Source organism: Danio rerio, chromosome 14, assembly GCF_052040795.2.
Source record: "Danio rerio strain M-AB ecotype USA chromosome 14, GRCz13ab, whole genome shotgun sequence".
Lineage (NCBI taxonomy): Eukaryota > Metazoa > Chordata > Actinopteri > Cypriniformes > Danionidae > Danio > Danio rerio.
The window spans coordinates 13,821,658-13,835,803 of NC_141034.1; the positions used below are offsets into that span (position 1 = coordinate 13,821,658).

Below are 14,146 nucleotides of genomic sequence, written 5' to 3' on the forward strand. Positions count from 1 at the left end.
AATCACTGCTTTTATGTCTTCCTCATCTCGGGAGGCTTTTTCAGTTCATTCACTTTGCTTTTGTACAATGTTATTATTATTAGCAGTAGGGCTGTAACGATACACGATATGAAACCGAAATTGCGACACTCCGATCTATGATCCTGTGTAGGCAAATAAGGGAGAATCGCGACACACCCCGTGACTACCTTTCCAATAACGTCATTCATGCTGCCTGCAAAAGTTAAGCTAGTTGAAGAAGAACGTGAGAAAACACTTTTTTCCATTCGACATTACGAGCACTGCTCCGTTTAAGCCCTCGCAATATGCGTTTAGCCGGGAGAGCTTGCACGGAGCTCTTAGTAAGGGACCGTCTGAATGTGTCAGGAATATCAAAAACAAAACCAACTTAACCCCGCTTGACAACAGACAACGGCAGAAACATTGCCAATGCTGTCAAAGCGGCCGGATTTTCACCGCATATGCTTTGCTCACACTGTTAATGTGGCTGCGCAGAGAGGGATGGGCGTTCACCAGATGTCCCGACTCCTCTGCAGAGTAAGGAAAGTTGTCACGTTTTTTCAATGCAATGTTGACATGATGGTGTTTCTGTAGAATTTTCAACTCCCTTAAATCAAACAAGTTTGGTTTTCTTGAGAGAAATAAGTTGTTTATTTGTGTAATGTTTACTTGATTTGTGGTTTGCACCACAGACATTAAGCCTCAGTTACCTTAGTGAGAAACAGTAGCCAAAAGGTAAATGAATTATAACAGCGCAAACTTTTCTGTAACCTTGCTGTGCGCTTTCTGTTTGACCCTTTGGGAGTGCTGACTGATAGGTGTGCGATGCGTGAGGCCAGGAAACATGACGAAGCTTTCAGTTAAGATAAACACAGTTTCTGTAGATATACTTTATTTATAGATAAAAGGTATATGGCTCTGCATATAATCACTATATCTTGCTGGAGTTTATAGCCGTTTTGCTTTACTTCAGGACGCATTAATGCCGCTCTGAAGGTCTAATCGCTGTTTTAAGTTTTCCGGAGCTGTATGAATGTACAAATCTTGAATATCACAATAGTATTAAATATTACAATTGTAACAACACAGACAGCAACACTTTTGCCCAATCAATACCCAGCTGATTTAAGCCTAGTTCACACTACAGGATTTTAAACATCAGCAGATCACTGTGCTGTTCACACTACATGACTTGACTTTGTGTCTTTTGATCTCTGTGGTGTTCACACTACGCAACACTCCGTGAACGATCCACAAGAGGGGGGTCACACACCACATGATCTGACAACATCTCATTCCCCATCAGCTCATTCAAGCTACCAAACCACAGCCAATGAAAATTTGAGGGAGGAGTCGTCAGAAAAAAGCTGAACACTATTGGCTGCTTGTGTGCTGATGACATCACTGACAGCGTTTCAAGCTTTGGAGAAAGCATTTAAAAACATCTTCAAATCAGCTGATTTATCAGTGGATTAATCACTCATCTGCAAGGTTTGAGTGGATAGATACACAGAGAGTTTTTAATTTTTGTAATTTTATAACTCTTTGAAATAAAACTAACATATTTATAACACCCTGCCGTTTTCTAACTATCAGTGTATTTCTTTCTGACATTGTTATTTTTTTTTATTACAAAACAGTAAAAAACTGAGCATTTCTGCCTTAAATTACCATATTGGTCAAAATGACTGCATGCATGTCTGATACTTTTCACTGTGACTTTAAATATGTGTGCATTTTCTTGCCTGGCAACTTCCTGCTAACATAAACAAAACTTTCTGATGGCAAAAACATCAATTTACTGCAGATATCTTTCAAAACAGCATATTCTGTGCTGTTAAATAGCTCCTGTTTGAAAGTGAAAATGAAAGCCAAGCCTTTAAGTGTTTTAGTATCTTAACTACATATTTATAGGCTGTATTACCAAAAAAATATTATATTTTTAGGGTAATGGTGTGATTAAATATGATGCCAGACATTCAAAGCTTAATTTTAATATCTCAATAATAGCTTTGAATGTAAATATGTTGTGACAATATGGCGTTTTATATGAGAACGATCAGAATGAGCAGTATGGTAATTCTAATAGTTACAGAATTCTAGCTCCACTGTTAATATAGCCTAATCTCATGTCTGTGCTAACGCAGAATGAAGCGAGTGCACTGATGCCCATTCTGACCAATCACAGATGTTTCTGCTGAGCTCCTAAACACACAGGCACGCGGCTCATGCTGATATGCTCTCTCATTGGCTGCAGCTCGTCACTACATCTGACCACACGTGGGGTTGAGTCGGCCGACTGCTCTGGAATATTTAGCATGCTGAATGCTGGATTTCCGTCTGCGAGGTGTCGGCGACGCGTCAGCGAGCCTCGTTGATGTGTTGCTCAGTAGTTCACACATAAAGAGCGGCGAGCGCCGAGCACCCGCAGATTTCTTCCCGATCACAGCCCGATCTGTCGGCGAGCTCGCTAACTTCCAAATCGGGCTCAAATCAGGCTTAAAATCCTCTAGTGTGAACTAGGCATTAGTCGTTTCATAAGTGGACAGTGATCAGTTTAAGCCTTTTTTTTATGTTTATTCAGATCTTATTTTCATTCAACTCCTGCAATAGCTGGATTCCTTCATCCATAATATTAGGGTTTTCCTGGAATATTCTACAACTTTTGTGAGGCATATATGGAATTTCTGCTCAAGTGTGAATGAAACAGGCATTACATGCATTCAAAGTGCTACAATGCCCACATCAACCTATTTTGAGGAAAACTAAAAATCTCCCTCTAAAGAAATTTGAAGTAAACACATTTCTAGCATTTAAATCTTTATTTTTTTGTTCTATTTTTGATACAATTGTTTTTAAAAAAAAAGCCCATTGAATGTCAATATTTTGCGAGGTATTGAATTTAGAAATTCCAGTATCTTGACAACACTACACCTCAGTTAATCACTCTGTCCAAATAAACATGTGTGTAGCTTTGTATCACATTGGATAACAACTTGGTCTATAAAATAAATCATATTTTCAGATTTGAAGACATGCAGAAATGTTTATTTTCAAAAAACAAACAGAAACAACAAATCAGGAGAGGAGATAGGAGGCTCAAGGTGTCAGGAGTCTGAGTGAGAGAGAAGATGGTTCAGACACAGATGCAGGTCTCAGCAAAGTTTATTGAAGCCCACACACTCAAGGGGCAAAAAACTAGCCAACAAAACAATCTTCAAAAAGAAAACTAAAAATTCCTCCGTAATGGAGTGGCAAAAAAGCCCAAAGTTCACAAAAGACTCAAAACTAAGAAATAAAGTCTCCAAAAACGATTAAATAAAACTACTCCGGAGAGGTTAGAAGAACAGTCTTCAAGAGGGTGCAATACCCTGATACCCGACAGGGGGCGATGAATCCGGCCGCCGCTGACTGGGACAGAATGGCCACGAGGAAGACTGAGGCTTGGAAGCCGACGAGAGAGTGTTGAGGGCCGGTGTAGCAGTCGATTCTGTTCCCTTCTGGAATTCCAGTTCCCTCTCTACGAAGCGTATCCGCTAACAGCGTATGCGGACACACCCAAACACAACTGGATGTACGGAAAGCGAAAAGGGACAAAAGTGTTGGCAATGCTTTGTATGTCTTGCAATGTCAAAGTAGCGCAATAAAATCAATCTTACACTTCCATTACATATTACCTGTGGTTCTTGTTTGCATTTTTAGCTTTTTTTTAATGTCTTAGTTTATGCACCCTAATTTAATATTGCATGTAGGCCTACAGTTATGTTAGTCCTCTAGACACATGTGTCCCAGTATGTGCCCCAGTGTTTGTGTGCGCGTGCGTACATACATACATATATATATATATATATATATATATATATATATATATATATATATATATATATATATATATATATATATATATAATAATTGTTTACAATTAATTATTCAATTAATTAATTATCAGTGGAGCTATAAATTGGGAACATGGCCATACCACATTGTCACTTGATAGTCACACCAATTTGTATTGCTTGTGGTTACTCTCTGACTCAAACAACAATAATGGATCCAAAAATGTATGAACAAATTATGAACTATAAACAGCAAGGCACATACCCTGTTGGTATAAAGAAGGAGCAAAAATATATTATACGCAGGCGTTCTTCCAACTTCCAAATTGATGGTAAGCAAAGTACTTTTGAGTTAAGATTTTAAAATATTTATTCATAAAAGAATTAAATAACAATAATGCTGTTTGAATAGATGGAAAACTTTACCACCTTTCAAAAAAAAATGGCGTGTAGTTAAAAAAACAAGTGGTTGTTGGGGAAAATGAAGCAAATGAAATTTTTCAAGATTTTCATGCAAGCTCCCATGGAGCACACTGTGGAACGGAGAAAACAAAACTTGCCATTTCAGCCCGATTTTACTGGCCTGGAATGGGGGTGGATATTGATAAATGGGTAAGATTTAAATAATTTCTTTCAAACTTGTTATGAGATCTTAATGGATTGTTTCTCATTTGCTTATTTCTGATTTTCAGGTTTTGCAGTGTGCTCAATGCCAGTTTAGTAGGCCATCCATAAAACAGGAGCCAAAGTATATTCCGATATGTGTATGTAAGCTTGTTCACATTTTCAAATACAAGGTGTCACAGCATTCACATTTATTTGTGCTGTTTTTCCTTCCTAAGGTGGATAGGCCACTAGAACTGTTGGGTATGGACCTGGTGGGCAAAGTGACCAAAACCGACAAGGGCAACGAATACATTTGTGTCATTGTCGATTATTACACCAAATGGTCAGAGGCGTATCCCATACCCAACAAATCAGCTGCAGTTGTTGCACGCTGTATCATTAACTTTTTTTATAGGTTTGGGGCACCAAAGAGGATCCTAACCGACCAAGGCAGAGAGTTTGTGAACCAGGTTTGCAACTTATCAAATTACATTCAGAAAATAAGAATAAATGTTTTGTGCAAATCAGAATTATACAAACCTTACATACGTTTTGCAAATAGATCAACAAAGACCTCTGTGACTTCCTCGGTGTGGAACGAAGCCTCTGTGCCCCATACCATCCACAAACTAACGGCCTTGTGGAAAAACTAAATGGGACCATCCAGAAGTAAGTTGGCATTATGGGAATGCAATATTGATGTAATATTGTACTTCCTTGTAATTGTTTACTAATACCTTCCTGCTCCTTTTTATTACTCTAGAGCCTTGTGTAAACTTGTGGAGGAGCGACCTGAAAAATGGGATGAGTACCTAGATGCAGTGATGTTTGGTCTAAGAACTAAGCCACAGCTGACAACTAGGTACTCCCCATTTTTCCTGATGTTCGGCTTTGAGGCCCGATACCCTTCAGAGGTGCCTGAGACATTTGAGGTATATGTTCAGTCTTTAATTTGGTTTAAATGACAAAGTGAAATCATTTCTAAGTGCTATATTTCCTAAAAGGTTAACAGCACAGTGGAAAATATATTAACTGAGGACACCGTGTCAGGGGCCATTTCTCTAAAAGAGAAAATTGACCACATGGTAAAGGAAAATGTAAAAAAAAAACAGGAGCGCAGACAGAAAGTGCAAAATCAAGCACAGTTCTCTGTTGGTCAAAAGGTCCTACGGAAAAACATAAGGTCCCAGCAGAGAAAAGGTGGCAAGCTTGAGCGGAGCTGGCTAGGACCTTTTGAAATCATCCAACTCAAAGAAAAAAGTGCTGATCTGAGGGATGAGAAAGGTCACATTTACCCAAAAATAAGCACAGACCACCTTAAGTTATTTAAAGTAGATGGACCTCATGTACCCCACAGGATCCTTGCTGCACAACAAAATCAAAGACCAGACCAGCATCCTTCACCTACACCTTTAGACCTCACCATCACAAAACTGCAGCCCCAACCATCACCGCCATCCTCACCAAATGCACCACAACTTTCTCCCCGTGTCTCCCCCAAGTCTTCCTCTTCCCTGTCTCCACTGAACTTAACTGTCAGTCTCTCCTCTCCTCCATCCCACACCACTACAGTGGAAGTGCTTGCACAGGCTGACTCCAAGGATGCAAAACATGGCTGTAAGTGCTGATATACTATAGAATCAAATGCTGTAATAAAAGCAAAACTATTTTTCAGGTGTGAAACTATATTTTTTAAAGTGCTGCTTTTTATTTGTTTATAGACCTCAAAAGTGCTTGGAAAGGCAATGAAAGCCATGTATTGCTGTCCAAAGTGGGACCATATAAATTATTTTATTCTGACATTTCAAGGCTCAGACCTGGCATGGAGTTGGAGAGTGAGGTAAAGATAAAAAAAATTGTCACGTCAATCTTTTATGTAATGTTCTATTAATGTTTTATTTTAATTTTTTTTTTATTGTTTGACAAGGTAATAAATGCTTATCTTACCTTGAAAGTGAAGGAGCACAATGAAAAATCTAAGCGTAAAGCCTATGCTTTTAACACATTTACAATGTCTGAGCTGTGGAAAGGAAAACCTCAGCGATTCAAGGTGTGTGTTTGTTTTTTTTTTTGTTTTTTTGTGTGTTTTTATTAATAAATATTTTAGTTTTTATTCTTTCTGACCATGTGTAAAATTTAATAACAAAATGGATCTTGCATGCTTTTAGCAAGTTGTGTAATTATATATAGTTATATAGTTGTCTAATATTGTGTTCATTTATATTTAGGTGGACCCAGCAAAATATGATGTATTGTTGGGTATTGTCAATGAATGTCACCACTGGTTTTTGATGGTAAATGCTTCTGATTTGAAAACGGACTCTTCTTGAAACTTTCCCTATTCTCAAGTTTTTTTATTTTTATTTTTTGTTAAATCTAGGCTATATAGCCCAAAGGAAAGCTATTCTTCTTGATTCTCTTGGAGAGACTGAGGTGAAGAAAAAGAAGTGTTTGGAAACGGCAAGGTATTATAATTCGGCATAATCTGATATTGGAAGTTAACTGACAGACAGACAGAAAAAAAAAACAAACAAAAAAAAACCCCTTTTGCAGCGCAATTATGAAGAAACTTCCAGTTTCACATTGGGTGTGTGAAACACTGCCTCACCCACATCAAAAAGATGGAACATCATGTGGTGTGTTTGCGTTGAAGGTATGTGTCATTGACCATATGAAATATTAATAAAATTTGGATTGTTTATTTATATTTGTTTTTGTCCAGTTTGCAGAATACATCCTTAAAGAGAAGGAAATTGACTTCTGCAGTGCACCACAAGAAGTGAAACGACTCCGATTAGAGATTGCATCAACACTTCTTGACCAATCTGGTATGTTTTTATTCGTGTTTAACTTAATTTTCAGTGCGTTTATGCATTTTCAGAACTTACTTAAAATTCACAAAAGAAATTTAAACAGCTCATTTTATCTCATAGATGATCTAAGTGACCTGTGTCACTTTTGTGGGGAGGCAGAGACATTTGATGAATCTGAGAATGTTCTCTGGGTAACAACATTTGTCTTTTTTTTTTTTTTTTTTTTTTTTAAATGCATTGTAAGCAAGTTTTATTTATTTATTTTTTAATCATAGCATATGATTGAATAACACGAACATTTTGCTTACAACGTTGCTTCCCTTTTTATTATGAGGCAGATGTATTAATAATACCCCCTCTCTATTTTTAGATTTCCTGTGACCAATGTGGGCGATGGTTCCACGTGGCCTGCGTTAATAATCCAGCAACAGAAGCAGACTACAAATGCTTTTCCTGTAAATAAAAAAATGAAATGTAAAAACGTTTATTTTCTTGTTTATCTCTTTGGAAATTGCTATGGTATACCTGCTATAAATTTGTCTCTAAAATGTAAACCTGTGTATGGCAAACATGCTGTCTAAAATAAAATTCCGCTTAAGGAATAAGGAAAAACCTTCTAGATTACGTTGAGAAACTTAATTTTCAGGTTCGCGAAAAATACGAACTTTAAGAACCACTCTGCTTCCCGTACATCCAGTTGTGCTTCACGGGTACGTTGTTTGCGATCATACGTATGGTGCCTCGGCAACAACGCAAACCATGTAGTTTAATTGCGTAAAGGGGAACAGACATTCCGAGGGGAACAGAATCGACTGCTACACCGGCAGGATAGAGACGGGGAGTCAGATGGGCGGCAAAACAAAAACAGACGGGAACAGGCTTGAAGGCAGACGGAGAAAAAAAAACACTTTAGGAAAAATCAACAGGATGACATCAGACATGACAAAACTCACAGGATATACAAGGAACAGGACTAGACCAGGAGATCGCCAGACATGCCGGAAGGGGAAAAACTACGATCTGACACAGAACTACGATCAACGGAGGGATAAATAGGGGGAGAAATCAAGGAAACCAGGTGAGTGAAAGTAGTTTGATAGACTAATGGAAAGTAATAGAGCAAATGGGTGGGGAAGCGAGAGGTAAACAAAGCAGGGTATGAGTGATCAAAACAATACGAGTGAAAGGGAAAGAGTAACACAAAGATCGAACCGGTGATCAGACCGAGATTGTGACACAAGGGGCATGATATGGCTCATAATATGGGTTGGGGGGGGTCTTTGGGGCTAAGCCCCTTATCCCTTTTGACCCTAGCAACGCCCCTGTTTGACGGAATAAAAAAACATATGATTGGAAAAAACAACCCATGCCGGTTATTAAAAAGAATCAGTCAGTATTTTCGTTTTGTAATAAAAATGTATTATTTAAGTGAAAATAATTTAGGGCAGTCCTATTTATTTTATTCATTTTATTTAGATTATTCTGCTCTTCTGTGCTAAACACTGCAGGTGCGTGAAGACGCTCTGTTGTTCTGTTCCGTTATTAATATGCTAGCATTTAAAAATAAATCAGTAGGCCCCTATTTTAAAATGCAATATTTAATGTGTCAGACACAAAATAGACACGTCAATTTGTTAAATATAAAATTAATAGTAATCTGACCAGTTAACCGCTAATAATCGATTAATGAGCGGTGGTTGTCGGTTAGCAAAATTAACCAAAATGAGCATCCCTAGTAGCCATTTAATTTACTTTTTTTATGTAAGAACTTGATTGAAAAAGAATTTTCAACATGCTTGAACCATCTACACAATGGAGTTTAGTTCTGTTTGGTTTTTCAACAGTATTTTGTTACAAAGAAAACAGAAGTGATATAGCTTTGGCTAATTATTTATTTTATATATGGCTATTCATATTGTTAATAATTTGCATAGTTAATATTGTTCTTTGATGTTCAGTTTATAAAGATTTTTCAAATGGTATTTCATAAAAAATAGTTTTAAAAATCTTTTTTTTCCCACCCCCCACGAAAAAAAAATCGTGATACGAACCAAATCGTGGGTCAAAAATCCTGATATGAACCAAATCGTGGGTTTGGTGTATCGTTACAGCCCTAATTAGCAGTATTATTTATTATATCCATATTTATATTTGTTTTATTAAAAACAAGCCTAGATTTGCCCACCTGTCAGATTTTAGACCATAAGGGGCACATCATGTATTTTAGGATATAACTCAGGTTTTTGAACAAACTTCGTTATTGTTGTTCATTTATTAGTTTGCTGGAAATTAGAACTGAATTTAGAAATAGTTTTGAAACGAATATTTGTGCTTAACAAACGCAATTAATTATTTATAGACTAATTGATGTCTGTGCGTAAAGGTTTCCCTATCCAAGAGCGAAAGTGAAAGTGATCCATTATCTCTCATTCTCACTTAGTAGATGCTCTGTTTAACAGTTTTCTGTTAAAAAAAAACTTTTAACTGTTAACTGTTTGCCAGTGAAATGCTCAGTTTTTCCACTTAGACTTACTTTACGTCCTGTAACTAGCGAATGCGCTTATGGCGCAACGCAGCTGGCTCTTAAAGGGAATAGGAGATGAGACTCTAATTGGTTTATTCTCAAAACACACCTAAAACTCATTAAGAAAATAAACTCAACCCTTTTAGATCATGCGCCATAGCGCAAAGCGGATTTTGCCATCTGTAAATTAGCAACTGACATGCCCTGAAAGCGTTTATGCCCTGCGTTTTGCGCTCTACGCATGGACCGTCAAAATAGAGCCCAATAAGTCTCTTTTTGTAATTTCCTGACATTAAACTAGGATCCAAATCCCTCCTATTTTGTAGGAGTGTGGCTTCCCTGCTCACCGAATTGATTGTCAGCTGCAAATCGCTCTGGTTACTTAAGTAACCCTCGTTCTCCGACGGGGGGAACGGAAATGCTATGTGGAAAAAACTTCCATTATGGGGATTTTATTCAGAAAGCCAATCATCTGAAAGAGTATGTAAATGGGCCAATGAAATGCCAATGAGTTGGCAATGGCAGCTCCGCTCTGACATCTGCCGCCCACCCTCACCTTATAGAAAATGGCGCCAGAGGACCACTCGGAATGTTGTGTCGGAGATGGCTGGTGCAGGATGGCCGGAACACTGTCCAGCTGGTGGATGCCGTGGTACTGGAACAGTTCATCACCGGCCTCTCCTCCCATACATCGGAGTGGGTCCAGTGCCACCGGCTAGACGATCTAAAGACAGAGTATAAAAGGGGGTACATATCAAGCTTTGGTGGATTCAGGGTATAACCAGACCTACATCCACCAAAGCCTGCTTCAAGACCTGGCATTGGATACGAGCTGCATGGTAAGGGTAAGGTGTGTGCACGGGGATGTAATTCACTACCCGCTAATGGCAATAGATATTCAATTTCGGGGTAAAAAGCATAGAGTAGAGGTAGCTCATAACCCGCACCTCCAACTCCCTCTAATTCTGGGAACCAATTGGCCTGGATTTAATAGATTATTAGGAGTCTTATGGGCGGGTGTTTCTTGGAAAAAGGAATCGCTGGATAGGGGGCGTGTCGCTCCGCTGGGGGAATCCCAAGCGGTAACGTCACACACTGACTCAGGGAAAGGGCAGGGAATTACCCAGTGTAAAGACTTTCCCCTGGAGCAATCGTGTGACACGCTCAGACATGCACTGGAAAAAGTACAGGTCATTGATGGGCAAATCCTCCAGCCTGATCGGCCCCTCTCCTATCCGTATTTTGTGGTTTTTAATGATAGGGTGTATCAAGTGACCCATGACATTAAGACAAAGGAAGATACAACCCAGTTGTTAGTATAAAAAGGGCCGCCAGGAAATGCTTTTTCGGGCGGCTTTTTTAAATTCTATCCCCAAAAGTGCCGTTGCGCCCATACCAGTTATTGAGATCCCCTTTGAGAGAATTGGTATGGATCTCATCGTGCCATTAGAGCGATCCGCACGGTTTGCATTAGTTCTAGTGGATTATGCAACCCGCTACCCGGAAGCAGAAGCGCTCCGTAACATTTCAGCGAATAGTGTAGCGGAAGCTCTGTTTCGTATAATCTCCCGAATGGGAATCCCCAAGGAGATTCTTACTGATCAAGGCCCAGCGTTCATGTCACTCATTATACGCAAGCTTTACAGATTATTCGGCTTTAAATCTATACGCACCAGCATCTATCTGCCACAAACAGACGAGCTGGTGAAAAGGTTTAATCGCACGCTTAACTCAATGATCCGTAAATGAGTTCACGAGGACACAAAAAATTGGGATAAGTAGTTGGAGCCCTTATTATTCACTGTGCGTGAGGTTCCCCAAGCCTCCACAGGGTTTTCCCCCTTTGAGCTTCTCTCAGACAGCCCAGAGGGGTTTTGTATGTCGTTAGAGAGGTCTTGGGAGGATGAGCATTCTAATAGTAAAAATGAAATTCAGTATATTCTGGACCTTAGAGCAAAACTCCCCACACTGGGGCGGCTCTCTACAGAGAATTTGCTTAAGGCCCAGGATGACCAACGCCGGCGATATGATAAGGGCACTAAATTACGTAAATTTTTACAGGGAGAAAAAGTCCTTGTACTGCTACCCACTTCCAGCTCTAAATTACTCACCAAGTGGCAAGGGCCGTTTGTGGTCACACAACGAGTCAGTGATCTTGATTATGAGGTGGTTCGATTGGACAGGGCGATTCACGTCAGATCTATCGCTTTAATCTGCTGAATCAGTGGAGGGAGACAGAGGACATGGCGCTGGCTACGCTTGTTACTATCGAGGATGCCAAGCGCTCTAGTCACCAGTAGGGTTGGATATCGTTTGGGTTTTTTTCGGTAGCGGTGGTAAATCGATACTTTTAAAACCGGTGCCAAAACGGTGCCTGAACCGATACTTTTTAGCCACAAAATGATGGTGGATGACTCTACAAATATATATATATATATATATATATATATATATATATATATATATATATATATATATATATATTATATTATATTATATACTTTTAAACATAATTTTAATAGAACAGTATAATTACAGTTTAAAGTAAACATCAATTCATATTGTCTTACATTAATACTTTAATAAATTTCCTTTGATCATTTGTTGGTTAGCATGAATTTAAGATTGGCATTATGAAATTACATTAGCTTACTATTAACCTGTGGGGGGCGGGCAGGGGCCACAAACTTTTAGGAGCACATTTTAACATATATATCACAAAATACTTAACATTATTCGAACATTACGTTACTTATTATTCATTTGTTTTCATGCATCACTCTGCAGTCTTCATAAACAAGGTAATTAAATAACTTAAACTAATAATTTTACCATATATATATGTGTGTGTATATAAATAAAAAGGGGTGTGGCTTTGTGGGGGCATGGCTTGAGTCGTAAGGGCGGGGCAAAAATTCTCACTCCAAGCTAAAACCAAAAGTTGGCAGCCCTGAAAATGTGTTGTAAATAAATCATGTGTTGAAGAGGGAAATCAAAAATGAATGAAGGCAAAACTAAACGAGTTGAAAATGACTTACATGAGTGTGACTGAAAACTACATTTAATCAATGTCTTACATCTGTTTTTTAGTACTTGCCAACTGTTTGTAAATTCGAGACTGCATTTCCTTACGTTAAAATATGTACACTTGAGTTCTCATTAAAAATGGTCTCTGCATAGCTGAGGACTTCCTATATAAATTGTTAAAATTGCTATTGAAAACTGAAGTCTAATATCATCAACAGTGGACATGATAGTGTTGATAGTATTTCACAACTTGAACATAACGTTCGAGGTTACAGAAGTAACCCTTCGTTAACCCTTCGTTAACATTTGATGTTAAAATCCACGCATGGGAGGATTTGGTTCAGAAGCCGATTGTCTGAAAGAGTATTGAACGGGCCAATGAAAACAATGAATTGGCAGCGTAAGCTTGCGCAGGTGTGCTTCATTGCCAATTATCCCAGCATATAAGCACACCTGGCGCCAGCAAACGCCATCCTTTTTAAGCTGAAGAGACTTTTTAACAGCTAAGGGACAGTCATTATGGCGACGGAGTATAGCACTTCCGTTCCCCTCCTCGGGGAACGAAGGGTTACTTCTGTAACCTCGAACGTTCCCCTTCGGTTGGGGAACTCCAGTGCTATAAGTGTATTTTATGTTAAAATCCATGTATGGGAGACCATGGAAAATGCCATAATGACTGCACCTTACCAACGCCTCCGATGAGAGGGCAGTCAAGCAAGCGTGACGTCCCCAAATCATGGAAGGCGCGGTCCTCCAACATGCCCTTGGCCCTAACTTATCCCCACTTCAAAAGAAGCTTTACAGAATAGGTATATTTTTTTGGGAGTCGCTAGCATCTAGATAATTCTAGGAAATACGACAGTACGTTGGTAAGCGTGCAATCCCAGTAGGGAAGACGCTGCGGAGACCATCTGCACCCAATGAGGGAGACAAATGGAAATACATATGGACTTGCCCTAAGAAGGGGGAGTGCGCATAAGAAGGTGGTAAGCGGATAGGGAAGACACAGGTCCACCTGAGAGGGGGGACTTAACCGTGGCGGAAAAGCATTAGGGATCGCCAGAGGGGATCGCACATAGCTGGCACCTATACCCAAAAACGCGGCTGACCAGCGGGCAGACCTAACGTAGTGGGCCAGCAAGTGACTCCTCCGCTGAGTCAGTGCTGGGGGCCTCGGGGGAATCTGCAGGGCTCACTGAACGGGGAACTTTACTGATAGACAGGAAGGTGCACATCTATCTGTGTCAAGGAAAAAAGGGGCACCGCAAGCGTATTACAACACCCCACCGAGTTGTTTCCTTAATCACCAAGGGTTACCTAATACCCTTGAGGAAACCGGC

The 14,146-nt window shown here is 39.3% G+C and overlaps 1 protein-coding gene and 1 long non-coding RNA gene across 3 annotated transcripts; both read left to right on the forward strand.

Annotated features, from left to right (window-relative positions):
* Nucleotides 1–42: 42 nt before the first annotated feature.
* On the forward strand, nucleotides 43–10,595 carry LOC147833887 (uncharacterized). The gene is made up of 3 exons (XR_015507201.1): nucleotides 43–2,877; nucleotides 3,226–3,477; nucleotides 8,083–10,595. It is a non-coding gene; the product is annotated as an uncharacterized LOC147833887 (long non-coding RNA).
* LOC147833889 (lysine-specific demethylase 5B-B-like) lies at nucleotides 4,633–8,080 on the forward strand. Of its 2 annotated transcripts, XM_087281129.1 has the most exons (12): nucleotides 4,633–4,912; nucleotides 5,005–5,111; nucleotides 5,206–5,374; nucleotides 5,447–6,059; nucleotides 6,164–6,282; nucleotides 6,370–6,492; nucleotides 6,671–6,736; nucleotides 6,823–6,907; nucleotides 6,996–7,095; nucleotides 7,165–7,270; nucleotides 7,376–7,446; nucleotides 7,626–8,080. In XM_087281129.1, exons 1-8 carry the CDS (start codon nucleotides 4,706–4,708, stop codon nucleotides 6,829–6,831), a joined length of 1,413 nt encoding a protein of 470 aa, XP_087137255.1. In that variant the 5' UTR covers nucleotides 4,633–4,705; the 3' UTR covers nucleotides 6,832–6,907; nucleotides 6,996–7,095; nucleotides 7,165–7,270; nucleotides 7,376–7,446; nucleotides 7,626–8,080. The 2 variants fall into 2 exon arrangements, with proteins under 2 accessions (XP_087137255.1, XP_087137254.1); XM_087281128.1 differs by having other exon boundaries at nucleotides 6,823–7,095.
* Nucleotides 10,596–14,146: the final 3,551 nt, after the last annotated feature.

Bases quoted from the DNA above. Each gene is read 5' to 3' on its own strand.
- LOC147833889 (XM_087281128.1), top strand. From the start codon at position 4,706: ATGGACCTGGTGGGCAAAGTGACCAAAACCGACAAGGGCAACGAATAC. The intron at 5,112-5,205 runs GTAAGTTGGCAT...TTATTACTCTAG, and splicing joins CTAAATGGGACCATCCAGAA to AGCCTTGTGTAAACTTGTGG. The intron at 5,375-5,446 runs GTATATGTTCAG...ATTTCCTAAAAG, and splicing joins AGGTGCCTGAGACATTTGAG to GTTAACAGCACAGTGGAAAA.